Source organism: Epinephelus lanceolatus, chromosome 3, assembly GCF_041903045.1.
Source record: "Epinephelus lanceolatus isolate andai-2023 chromosome 3, ASM4190304v1, whole genome shotgun sequence".
Taxonomy (NCBI): Eukaryota; Metazoa; Chordata; class Actinopteri; order Perciformes; family Serranidae; genus Epinephelus; species Epinephelus lanceolatus.
In genome coordinates, this window is record NC_135736.1 from 45,577,398 (window position 1) to 45,590,925 (window position 13,528).

The following is a 13,528-nucleotide window of genomic DNA, read 5'->3' on the forward strand; positions in this document are numbered from 1 at the left end:
TTTTTTTAAATAACAGAGAAACAATAGTAAAATTAAAAAAAAAATAATTCCTTTCATTTTATAGCCCACAATTTTGCAGTGATTTTCGGTGGTTAACTAAACAAAAAAAAGGCAAAAAAAGTTATTTAACTACTTGAATCACAATGTAAATATGAATATAGTATATATATTTTTTTAAATTTAAAAGTAAAAAAAAATACATACATATATTTAAATTTAAAAAAATACAAAGAATGATTGAATCTGAATTTATTTTAAATCAATTAAACAAAAAAACAAAAATTAACAAATAATTAATTCATTTCCACAGCTGTGCTCTCATTGGCTATCTCAGGGTAACGTCAGTGTTACGCGCCTTCCTATTGGCTGTCGGATTGACGCCTATATTCGTCTGTCCTGACAGCAGGGTGAAGGTGAACCGGGCCCATCTCGCTCTTCTCTACCCGTCAGTGGAAGCACCTTCTCCCCATCTCCTCCTTCTGCACCGGGATCACCTGCCTAGCCCCGAGCCATGTCCATATTCAGCGATGTCCCGCAGGCTCCTCCGGTGGCGGTCTTCAAACTGACCGCTGACTTCAGGGAGGACAGCCACCCGCAGAAGGTGAATCTGGGAGTTGGAGGTAAGTTGAGCTACTGCTGCTAATGCTAACGCTAAGCTAGCTTGCTGGAAGTGAGTCAGCCCACTAAACGCTGCCGCCACCGGCTGTGTTTGTTAGCTTCATTTAGCTATGTAGCTTTAAACGTCCCCTCGGTGCGGTGCTGGGGGTGCAATGCTATCAAATATTAGCAGCTCTTTGATTTGACCTTCGCTACAAGCTAGCAGCGAAGCTAACGAGCTGGAGCATAAATTAGCTTCATGTTGACAGCTCTCAGCCCAGTATGAATAGGGAAACAGAGCTGACGTTTACACCAAAAGCACGAGACTAGAGCCACGGTGCGAAATATACAGCAGGTGTATTGCTTGTTTCCCTGTCTCGCCTGAGTCCTTGGTGATATATATCTTACAGGTGATATGTGTTGTCTTTATTGATAACCAGCCTGAAAACTTTAACTCAGTGGTCTGGTAATTTCAAAGCAGCTTCATTTTGATCATCTCATCTTGCTCGTCCTGCTAGTTTTGAAGCTGTCACATCACTGTGTACTTGTTGCATTGTGACAGGTGCCAGGGACGATGTCATCTTTAATTAGGGCCTTTGCAGGATACTTGAGAAACAACTGTTATTATTGTTGTTATGGCATGACAGCTTATTTGGTTACCTTGTGAAGGCTGGAGCTGCACAACTGCAACTCAGTGCAGCACGCTGTATCCCCTGATGGGGATTGCAGGTTGCAACCAGCTGAAATGTCTCAGAGTCAGCATTCTATCAGTGTTTCTTGCTCAGGAGGTTTTTACCAGCAGTCGAGTTTCCCCCAAAACAAACAGACCAGGTGATTTTGTCCATCCATTTTCATCCGCTTATCCAGGGCCAGGTCTAGGAATGCTGCGATCCAACTTTTTCACTTTCGATCTGATACCGATACCACAGCCCTACTGCCAATCCGATACCAGCGCATATTTCTGTCTCTCTGTTCTGACCAATAGGTTCATTCTTTCTAGTACTTATTTTTTCTAATGTGGAATAATAGAAAAGGCTTGATCAAGTACTGTTACTCAAAATGAGATTAACATACTTCCCGAGATGAATAGTCCACAACAGTGGGTTATTATGACAAAACTTGAGCCATTTATTAGATATTTAAATTTTTAACATAAAATAGGCAGTAGCATTAAATAAAATAACATTTCTGTAGTGACTCTGAGACAAATTAGAAAAAGCCAATATAAAAAAATCAAACAAATTTAAAAGAAGGCTTTGTTTGACATCGGTTACATAAATAAAAAAGTCATAACTTCCAAAGTCACTTATTTCCACTGCCAGTGGCAGCCTGGTGCTGCTGCTGTGTGTGAAACATAGAACTGCAGGGACCAAAGTTCACCACCCACAGAATATAGGTCGTCCAACTGTTCAAAGTCCAGGGCTCATGACAAAACTTGGAATGGAGTGCTAGTATCGCAGTGCTAGTATCGCACTTTTCCCCTGCAGTGCGATCTGATCCCATCCACGTTTTTTGCCTGGATCGCAGCATATTTTCGATCCGCGATCCGGATCGCAGCGTCCCTAGCCGGGTCACGGGGGCAGCAGGCCAAGCAAAGCACCCCAGACATCCCTCTCCCCAGCTCCTCCTGGGAGAGCCAGCTGATTAAAACCAGTATACATAATGAATAAAAAAGATGCACGTTTCTCAGATGCTCGTTGACACCTGCTAATGTGTGCTCACTTATGATCCAGATGTTCAGGAGGTTTTTACCGTGAGCTGAATTATGTGCTAGGTCGCCTCCTCTCCAAAACAGACCTGGTGTTTTAAACTGATACAAACACTGAATAAAGCTGCTTCACTTTACAAATCAGAGTTTCACTGATGGTGTTTGGTGTATCGGAGACGGGCTGCTAGCTCAGCACCTGCCAGTGTGTGCACACCTTTTATTCTCTGTTAACAACATCCAGACGTTCAGGAGGTTTTTACCGGGAGCTAGATTATTTGCAGAGGTGTCCTTCTCTCCAAAACAAAAGGACCTGGTGATTTAAACTAGTAAAAACACAGAATAAAGCAGTTTAATGTTAAAAAAATCAGTGTTTTTCTGACACTGCTCATTACCGAGGAGCTACTAACTAAAGTGGCTGATTTGAAAATGTGAATGGCCGCATCTAGAGCCAGTGTTTAGTTCGTCCATTTTGGGCTACTGTAGAAACATGGCGGTGCAACATGGCAGACTCCCCCTAAATCCTGCACACTGAACCTTTAATACCACATGGATATTTGTTCCTGTAAGATCTGGGTAGTGAGGTAGTTATTACCTTTTGTAGATTAAACCAATAGATAACCTCACTTCTAGAAAGGAAAAGCTCAAATCATGACTTGTTGGAACCCTTAAAGTGTCTGTTAGCATAGCATAAGTTTAGTATGACTTTGGAGTGACTTGTATCAGTTAATTATTGTATGAGTTTGTTGGTAGTATGTCTCCAATCTATGCATCTGTACTCGATTTACACAAAGCACCACAATTATATTAAATTGCGTGTGCGATGTCATCATTCCCATACAGTCAGCAGAGTTCTTCTTTTACAGTTTAATGACCCCCAGTGAACTTTACAGTAACTGAAGCATTTAAGTTCAAGAAAATACAGCTGCATTTCAACATTACAGGAAACATAATCAAATCTTGATATCAATATTATATTGGTAAATATTCAAACATGAAAAACCTGAAGTTGCTGCCCCTTGCAGGGTTATTTAAGTTTAACTTGTCTTATCATGCAACATGGACTCGGGCTACGATGCACTATTGCACCTCGTTGCCAAAACATACCGGTGTGCACAAAACCAGTTTGGCCTGTAAATAATTGGCAACGGCGAAAGCCTCACCCGTGCAATCAAACCATTAGCCATGGTTTTATCTTTAATAGGACACATGAGTAGCAGTGCACTCTTATTGATTCAGATACTTGTTTGTGTGGGACTGAGAAGAAATCAGTGGGAGCAGCAGCTGACACACGTCACAGATACATCAGTGTTTCTGTCCTCTTTGCCACCCTGTCCACATTTTAAACTCACTGCCATGAGCCGTGGTCAGGTGCAGTTTTGACCCTGAACTCGCCACCGATCCAAAACCAACAAGCTACTTGTTTGACCTTGTGTCGTGAGTCTACAGCTGCGGTGAAGGCCTGATATTTGATACAGCTCTGCACAGGCCGGCATACAATCTGAGGGAACACGAGTTCTTAAGGAGTCAAATATGTGCAACAGACACACACACTTAGACTATTCTGGATATTAATGGTGACCCTCAAAGGGTGTGTGACATTGACAGTGAATCACTCACCTTACCTCTGTGTCTCTTTAGCTTTTATCTCATGTTGAAGGTTATTGCTGTTATTACATTTAGGCTGTATACTTTGAAATAAAACACATTGAAATACATCATTGCTTCAAGAAATCCGACTGTGACTAACCAGAAGGCTTTGTGGCCCGGTGATTAAGTGCTGTGTTGCTTTGTGTCTCCTCCAGCTTACCGTACTGATGACTGCCAGCCCTGGGTGCTGCCGGTGGTGAAGAAGGTGGAGCGGCTGATCGTGGAGGACAACAGCCTGAACCACGAGTACCTGCCCATCCTCGGCCTGCCTGAGTTCCGCTCCGCCTCCTCCAAGGTCGCGCTGGGAGAGGACAGCTCTGCCATCAAGGAGAACAGGGTGAGACGCACACACTGAACACTGTCGCTCTGCACACTGGGTCTGGTGCAGTTATTTTGAAATTGAGCATAACCAGGTTAACATTTTGTTCAGATGAGACTGTTGACCTGAAGCTGTATGTGGACAGCACAGTGTGTGTGTGTGTGTGTGTGTGTGTGTGTGTGTGTGTGTGTGTGTGTGTGTATACTAGGGTTGGGTACCGTTCATAATTGAACCGATACGGTACCGGTACCAAACAGTACCTTATTTCGGTACTTTTTAACCCTATGGGCCCTAGGCCTTTTTGGGGTATTTTTACTGCTTTTACTTTTAAGCTCATATCACAGTCATTATAAAGGCTACATACACATGCTATATCTTGTTTTTTTCAGGACAATCTGGGCTAACCAGATTTGCCATCATTCCATGTGCCTGTATTTTATATTAATTTGAAAAAAATGAAAAAAACAAATCCGTGTGACTAAATTCTTACATTTTTACATGTATCTCACCATAGCAAGTTGGAAAATGACATATTCTACCATATATGAAGAGGGGAGACTCTCTGGAATCTGGCAATATAAGAACCATGATGCTGGAACATTCTGTCACTTCACACCTGTCCAAAACATGTGGTTTGTGCCAGGCTGACACGATTGCCAGTATTTTTTCATTATTGCAAGAAATTCCATTGACTCATTCACAAGTCAAAAATGTGTTTTATCTGAAAGAAACATGCAATATTTACATCTAAGATCATAGAAAAATAGTCAACCAAGTGCAATGATGTCCTCCAAGATAATATTTGTTTTTCAGTTTCAGTTATATATTGGGGAGACATTTTGGGCATTGGTGGGGGGGCACGTGTCCCCCTCAATGTATATGGTGACTACAGCCCTGTCAGCATGCATAATTAGGCTACAGTTGTCTGGGTGCGCAAAGGTGAAGTGGCTGGTCTTGTCATACAAACTTTGATGGAGTGTCAACTGGACAATATGGAGATATTTGCATCTTGAAAGCCGGACTACAAATGTGGATAGACAGGGAGAAACACACGCAAGCCTAAGACGTGGTAAGATACGATATTCCTCACTATATGAAGTGACTGATAACAAGATCTGTATAATGGATTGTAAAGAAATTCGTTAAGGTTTTATTTTGTAGACAATTGATCTGTATTTAGAGCGTGATGGGATGACAGCACAATGATGTGTGTGGTCCTGCGCTTTCATGTGATATGCGTGGCATTTCTGTGCGAGCCTGCGTTCGCGAGTAATCCATCCAAGAGTAATGTGTGTGCAAAGCTGTATGAAAGCTTTGTTATACATCATTTTATTGTAATTTTTCACTGAAAGCTACAATTCTGCTGTTTCCGCTGATATGCGTGGCTTCTCGCTATGACGCATGGTTGGGGAGAAAATCCACAGAGAAGAACCGGTGTGAATTTGGACGCACTATGCGTCGTTCGGGCCCATAGTCTAAACTTCGCAGTTTCAACATTTTATTGAGAACATTTAGGAACAGTGCTGCACGTTAACTTTTGTCTGCACATTGTTTTTGTCGCCATTGTTGCTGAGTCTGAGGTGCGAGTCATGTGCCCTCGTTCCTCCTCCACCTCAACCGAAATTTGGCACCATTTCATTTTAAGTGAATCGGTACTAGGTAGTACCGACGTGAATCGGTACCAAGTACAAAAAGTACCGAGTTTCGGTACCCAACCCTAGTGTATACCCTAAATTACAGTAGTGACATTAAAAAAAATCTTAAAGTAACACTCCAAAATTTGGGAAATGTTCTTGTTTATCTTCTTAACCAGATGAAAAGATGTTGGTATCTACCCTGGAGTTTAGCCTAGTTGAAATGAAAATGTTTGTCAGTGTTTTCATCTGACTCCAGATAATATGACGAACAAGCAAACAAAACAATTTTTCTTTTAAAACAGGTTTTTAGCTTGTCTTTTAGTCTAGATCACAGGCCACACTCAGCCCAGTTTGATGGGCCAGACCAGTAAAACCATTGCATAATAACCTATAAATAACAACCCCTTAATTTTTTTGTGTGTGAAGACCTTCTGAAAACGTTCATCCATTTACAAACAAATGAACAGCCCGTGATATCATAAGACAAATGTGTCCAAATTCAACAATATGACTCAGTTTTTCCACATTCAGTCAGTCTACTACTCACGTTCATTACATGTGCTTTTTTTTTTTTCCATAATTTTCCACTCCCACTAAAGTGGACACTTTTGAAGAAGCAGGTTAGGTCATCCCCTGCCTTACAAGCCATTCACAGTCTGAAGTTTCGTCAGTGCCTCAGCAGCAGGGTTCCACCCAGATTATTTTAAGACATAAGTCTGATACAGATTCTTTTGTACTGAAGTTGCTGGTTGACAATATTTTGCACAATGTTGAATAGTATTATTTCAGAGAGTTGTTTTCTGGTCTGGGTGGTGTTTTACATTGAGTATCTACTTACTGTTTAAATTTCTCCTGAAGCCTGGCACCTCTTAGTCTTCACAAGTGCATCAATATTCCGTGTGTAAAGTCATCTAGTGGGCCGGATTGGACCCTTTCGCGGGCTGGTTCTGGCCTCCTAGTCTTATGTTTAACACCCCTGGTCTAGATAAAGATGTGATATTATTAGTATTAGTGATGCTGGTCTTTTTCATGCTACCTTTAATAATATCCTGACTTCACTGACTAATAATTTACGTCCAAGGAATGTAAGAATAGTCAATAATATTGTTTATTTGCTAGATATTTGTAGTCCGTATAAAACATTATAAGTCTTCTTTTTCTTTTTCACAGGCTTTCGCAGATGCAAAATGTTAACAGTACTATTCAAGGCACATCACTGTAGATGTGGATTCAGACATGACATTTTTTTTTTAACTTTATTGCCTTTAATGCACATTAACAGGCAATTATCATCACAAAAGAAAACAAAAAATCATCTTGAGATTGGGTCTCATCTGTCACGTAGAGCTAGCACTGTATAAAGGTAGAGCACATATACACTTATCTAGTTCTGTATCTCCAAAAAAGGGATATTTAAAACAATAAATAAAATCAATAAATGAATAAAAATAAGTCAAATGATAATAATAACAGTAGTTATTTAAATAAAATTTAAATTTGAGGCATAAGAGTCTTAGGCAAGATAGTCAATAACTGGGGTCCATCTTCTCATAAAAATAGGTACTTTTAGCTGTAACTGGGCAGTCATATATTCCATCATGTAGATATGCTTTACTTTCTGTAACCATTGAGCGATCATAGGAGGGTTAGTTTTCAACCAATTAATAGTAATCATTTTTCTTGCAATCATCAACAAAACATGTAATATATAACATTGTTCTGTGGTAAACAGGTGGTCAGGAAACACATCTAATAAAAATAACAGAGAGTCCACGGGGAGGTCCATTGCCAAATTTTTTTCCAGTTCTTCTTTGACATTTTTCCAAAATATTTGTATTTTCGGGCAGTCCCAAAATATATGAGTATGGTCGCCGACCATACCACAGTTCCTCCAGCATTTGTTGCTGGAATTGTTTTTGGAGACAAAAGTTGTTAACGGTGTCCTGAAGAACCTGATTTTGACCTTCCAGTCAAATTCTTTATAGAGTTGGCTTCCAACCCCCTTGTGGCATCTGGAACGTACGTTTTCCCAAGAGTCATCATCTATTATTGCAGTTCCCATTGTTGCTTGATGTGTAGTGTATTGTCTGACAGATCCAGCCATAGTTTTTTGTACATGTGAGATACTTGTTTTTTTGTTGAGGAACAGTGTTCAAACAGATGTATAAAGTGGCTTTCTATATTTGTAGGTTCCTTTCGTATATTTTCCCAATCTGTATTTTTTGTAACATGTCTGATTTGTAAATATCTATATAGGTCACTTGAAGGCAAGGCAAACTTGTCTCTAAGTTGTGAAAAAGATTTAAATACATTCCCATCCAGGAGTTGATTTATTATTATCAGACCAGCCTCCGCCCATCTTTTATAAGCCCTGTCAGACATGGATGGTAAAAACTCTATGTTCCCTACTATAGGCATGGCCCGTGACAGAGCTACAGCTCCCTTTAGTTGTTTTTGGACTAGATTCCAGACCTTCAATGTGCAGACATGACATTTTGTTGATAAAAAGTTTATTTCATAAATCCCATGAATGTAAATAACAGTTATTTGCAACCTTATTAAAAAGTCAGCTTTACAATCCTGAGGTTTTTTTTTGTTTGTTTTTTAAAGATTATTTTTTGTGGGCTTTTGCCTTTAATGGATAGGACAGTGTGTGAAATGGGGAGACAGAGAGAGAGAATGGGGACTGACACGCAGCAAAGGGTCGCAGGCCGGACTCAATCCCGCGACCACTGCAGCAAGACAATGCCACTGTACATGGGGCACTATCCACTACGCTACCGACGCCCCCTGAGTTTTTTAATTTAATATATGTTTGACCTGGTCTCTTTATTCTTCTCATGTTTCATCCTGTTTCCCTCCTGCTGTGTCCTCTCTCAGGTGGGAGGGGTCCAGGCTCTGGGTGGAACAGGTGCCCTGAGGATCGGGGCGGAGTTCCTGCGCCGCTGGTACAATGGCGTCAACAACACTGCCACACCCGTCTACGTCTCAGCGCCTACCTGGGGTTAGTAGACAGCTTTGAAGCAAGTAATGAGTACAACTGTGATATGGAAAAAGAGTGCTCTAAATTCCCTAAAATTTCCTTGAACTTTTGCCGCTGCACCTTAACGCTACAGTCTCCTTGAACTTTTCATCATGGTGATTGACAAACTTTCTTGATTCTGTTTTAAGGATGAAAGGGAAGTTAGTAATGAGGGTCACTGTCAGTTTGATAGATGAGTTGAGGTTTTAAACACCTGCTCTATGTTCTTGTTCCTTCCAGAGAACCACAATAGTGTGTTTGCTGATGCTGGCTTCAAAGACATCCGGCCCTACCACTACTGGGATGCTGCTAAGAGGGGCCTGGACCTCGCCGGGCTCCTGGATGATCTGGAGGTGAGATGAGTGAGCCCAAGTTGGTTCAGCTGATAAGAAATTAACGTTAGATAAAACTAGGATGGTGGAACTTTAATGTGGAATTTCTGGTAGCTGCTCAGGCTGAAAAAGAAGACAGAAGACACTGTTAAGCAAAATTAAAATGGTAGCCGACAAAGATTGAGCTGTTTGGCTGTATTTGGGCTTTAACCAAGAACAAAAGGGTTAAGTAGTAGATGAAACGGGCTCAAATGCAACTGACGTGCTGTTGTGGATCCCACTGCTTTTCTTGGCAAGTCTTGCCCCACTGTGCTGTGATTGGCTGAGCCTCGACGTGTCTTGAAGATGGTTAGGGTGAGGACAAAGAGGTCATGGTTCAGGCTAGTACCAGCCAATCAGTAGGGTTGGACTTGCTGAGATAACGTGCAGCGTGACTAGACTGTGACATGTGACTGAAATCATCTCCCTGTTGTCACTTGGTCCTGTGACTTGTTGTGTTTCTAATCATGTTTGCGTCTCACATCAAAGTGATGTCACATATTACAGATTTACAACTCTAAACATCTACATAAACACTCATATAACTATAATATAGATGCCGATAATGCACCTTTTTAATTCATGACACGAACCACTTGCAGAGCACATGAGGAAAAAAGTAACACCTGCACACTTAGTCCATGCAGCACAAGTTTAATGAAGACAACATTTCAATCCTACTTGGAACTATAATTATTCACTTTCAACTCACGAGCCACTTGCAGGCAACATCCACTACAAGAATTCAGTCTCCCTCCTGACTGTCATTCTTTGGAAACTGCATTTGGACCATCATCAAACATTAAACATTGTTTTAAATCATGATTTCAGTGCAGTCGTTTTATATGAGCTTCCTCTCTCAACAGAAAGCTCCAGAACATTCCATCTTCGTCCTCCACGCCTGTGCGCACAACCCCACCGGCACCGACCCGACCCCGGACGAGTGGAAAAAGATTGCAGAGATCATGAAGGTAAGATGATGCTGTTGCTGCGGGTTTAAATCATATGCAGATTATGGTGTCTGTCACATGGTGTCACTGTTTCAAGCTCGTTGTGATGCAGCAGGTTTTTTTTTTTACATCTACATCCCAAACTAAATCGCCAAATTATTGATGTCTGCTTAAAAGAGTTTTTAATTCAAACTGTATTCTTGGGCTGCTTTCTCATCTTTTACATCCTTCATATCTTCTTTTTCTCTCTAGAGGAGGAACTTGTTTGTGTTCTTCGACTCAGCCTACCAGGGTTTCGCCTCCGGCAGTCTGGATAAAGATGCCTGGGCCATCCGCTACTTTGTCTCTGAGGGCTTTGAGCTATTTGTGGCTCAGTCCTTCTCCAAAAACTTTGGCCTTTACAGTGAGTACACGATACTTGATTTATTTAGGGGTGATTTAAAGCATAACATACCCCAAGGGCTAGTATTTTAAAATAATCACATACCAAAAATAAGTTTAAACTAACACAGAGTATGGGTATTGTTTATAGAAACATGATCGATTCTTATCGTATGTTCTGTTATCAGATGAGAGAGTTGGCAACCTGACCATAGTTGCCAAGGACAACGAGAACCTGACCCGCATCCTGTCCCAGATGGAGAAGATTGTCAGGACAACTTGGTCCAACCCGCCGTCTCAGGGAGCACGTATCGTCAGCAAGACCCTCAACTGCCCCGAGCTCTTCGCTGAATGGTACGCTCTGAACAGTCAGCGTGTCCCAGAGCTGCTGGTGACGCTTAAGCTTGAGCCAGTTAGTGTTAGCTAGCTCACTTACCATGTTAACTGCATGTATTTGAATGTGTAGCACTAAATATTAGCATGTTAGATTGCCAAGTGTTTTTAGGGCTGCGTCTGGAGTAACTCCATCATCACTGTAGTTTCTTTAAAGTGATTAATAACTTTCGATGGCGACTAAATTGAACCATCGTCGTTTTGTTGCATCACTGACAGGTGCAGTGTTGCCTATCTGTAATTTACACGTCTAGAACACAGATATGCAAAGCGTTTTATTGTGTAAAAATGTGTCAAACATGCTCTACCCTCAGCGAAGTGCACATGAAACTTTTACAGGTTTCTTTTAAAATATTTAAGAAACTGTTGGGGGCTTTGAGAAAGTTGCAGTGAACTCAATTTATCTCAGCTAAGGAGTCGACTCCACTGTTTTTCTCATTTCTTGCCTCGTGTCTTTTTCTTTTTCCCCTCTTCTCCCTCCTCTCCGCTCCCTCCTCTAGGAAAGGTAATGTGAAGACCATGGCAGACCGCGTCCTGCTGATGAGGGATCAGTTGAAGAGCAAGCTGCAGGGTCTGGGCACCCCGGGGACCTGGGACCACATTACCCAGCAAATCGGCATGTTCAGCTTCACCGGCCTCAACCGTGAGTGGAAAAACACACACACACACACACACTCATAGAGGAGCCTCCAGCTGGTGATATCAGGGTTGTTTCGTGAGTAACGACATAATCCTCAGTTTGTGTCAGCAGTTGTCTTCATGTAAAATATTAAGGGAGAGTAATTATTCACACATCACTCAGGTGCAAGGCTATCAAAACAGTGTACATGGGGAAAAAAGTCTGCATACTAACTCCAAGCGTGCTCGGTGTAGTTAGATGACAGCGTCATGGATCACGTTCTCCAGGAAGACCTTCAACACAGCGCAGGTTTCCTCGTAGATCAGGCAGGAGGTACGCGTCACTCCACCACGCTTGAGTCCTTTTCCTCCTTTGCCTCTGCCACTCTTCTTCTCTGATAAGTCACTGTGCTGGGTGTTTCTTCATTTAGCTTATTTTCAAGTTATTTAATCGAGGTGTTTTATTGCTGCTTAAATGTAGTCCACTATATGGCTATGTAACACATACATCCGATAGTTGTTTTATATGGGCGACATTCTGGAATATTAACGGCCATATTGCCTGTCAAAATAAAGTCAGATGTAGTTGAACATTCCAGAAAAATCTAGTCAGAGAATCTTGAGTGTAGTGAAGTGTAACAAAGCATCAGTTCTTCTTCTACACCGTGTGTGACCGTCACTGTGTCGTCATGTGTCTTACAGCCAAACAGGTGGAGTACATGATCAAAGAGAAGCACGTGTATCTGATGGCCAGCGGTCGCATCAACATGTGCGGCCTGACCACCAAGAACATCGACTATGTCGCTCAGTCCATCCACGAGACCGTCACCAAGGTCCAGTAAAGGCTGCTCCTGTCCGCCCACTTCCTGCCTCCTGTACGCCACAGGAAGTAATCGTCTTGTCTGTGCCCTTGTACCCCTCCCCTGCTCATCCTCGCCTCCGATTGGTTAAACTGCAGCAGGGATTTTGCAGTTGAACCAATGAGAGGGGGGATGCTTTACTGTTCTCACATGAAGGTATAAACCTTTGGGAGGTGCAATGATTTTAGGAAGACACTTGAATGCACAAAGTCAGGTCTCACCGTCAGCAGAGCTCCACACCCAAATGTGTAAAATGTCTTTTTAACCAGGTCCCTTCATTTTTAGATTTCCTGTTTTTGTGCTATCCAAATCATTTCTGGTCACAAAAGATCACTCGCTTCCTCAGTCCTTTATAGCACATCAGGGGATTGAATAAGATGTGTCTGTAATATTGAACAAAATGCCACTCAGGTGGGTTAATGTAAATAGATGTAAGCACTGTTAGAGGTCCTAATGTGTCCCGCAGAAGCACTGGAGTCCAACTTCACTTCAGCTCGGAGCCCGTAACAAATCAGAAAGATTATGACTCCTTTTTCCAGCCATCAGATTTTACAATTTCAGAAACTAAATACATTTTTATTTTATGAATAATCATTTCATCTCAGGACTTTTCTTATGCTGAAGTTTTAGGAAGGGCATTATGAGCACAACGGTTATTGTCTCTGTCACGTGACCAGACTGAAAGGTCATTTAAAGGTAAATGCATGTGCCTGATGTTGTTGGTTTTGCCTTTTGTCAGACCTGTGCAGCTACGTAGAAGATCATAATGTTAATAGAACGTCACAAAGTGACTCTGTGCCATCAGCGAACAAAATCACCTCCTTTCTCTCCCTGCTCTTATTTTCTCTCCACCCTGCAGTGCCCTTATTGTGTTGCAGAACGCCTCTGTAAAGCCGGTTGTTGTAATGACCTCAGAGCCTGACACTTGTTGGCCACATAACCACACTCCCATGTGGTGTTGTTTGTAATGGCACACGGCAGTATGTGTGTGTTCATGCTGAAATAAATTATATACAGGAACCAAA

General features: G+C 41.8%; 1 protein-coding gene across 1 annotated transcript; it reads left to right on the plus strand.

The window, feature by feature from the left end:
• The first annotated feature begins 403 nt into the window (after positions 1 to 403).
• On the plus strand, positions 404 to 13,528 carry LOC117255221 (aspartate aminotransferase, cytoplasmic-like). Its single transcript, XM_033623906.2, has 9 exons — positions 404 to 620; positions 4,108 to 4,289; positions 8,789 to 8,912; positions 9,171 to 9,283; positions 10,168 to 10,272; positions 10,504 to 10,654; positions 10,821 to 10,986; positions 11,526 to 11,668; positions 12,346 to 13,528. Exons 1-9 carry the CDS (start codon positions 512 to 514, stop codon positions 12,483 to 12,485), a joined length of 1,233 nt encoding a protein of 410 aa, XP_033479797.1. The 5' UTR covers positions 404 to 511; the 3' UTR covers positions 12,486 to 13,528.

Coding starts and splice junctions, on each gene's coding strand:
- LOC117255221 (XM_033623906.2), top strand. CDS start 512: ATGTCCATATTCAGCGATGTCCCGCAGGCTCCTCCGGTGGCGGTCTTC. Junction 4,290..8,788: donor CTGCCATCAAGGAGAACAGG/GTGAGACGCACA, acceptor GTCCTCTCTCAG/GTGGGAGGGGTCCAGGCTCT. Junction 8,913..9,170: donor CGTCTCAGCGCCTACCTGGG/GTTAGTAGACAG, acceptor TGTTCCTTCCAG/AGAACCACAATAGTGTGTTT.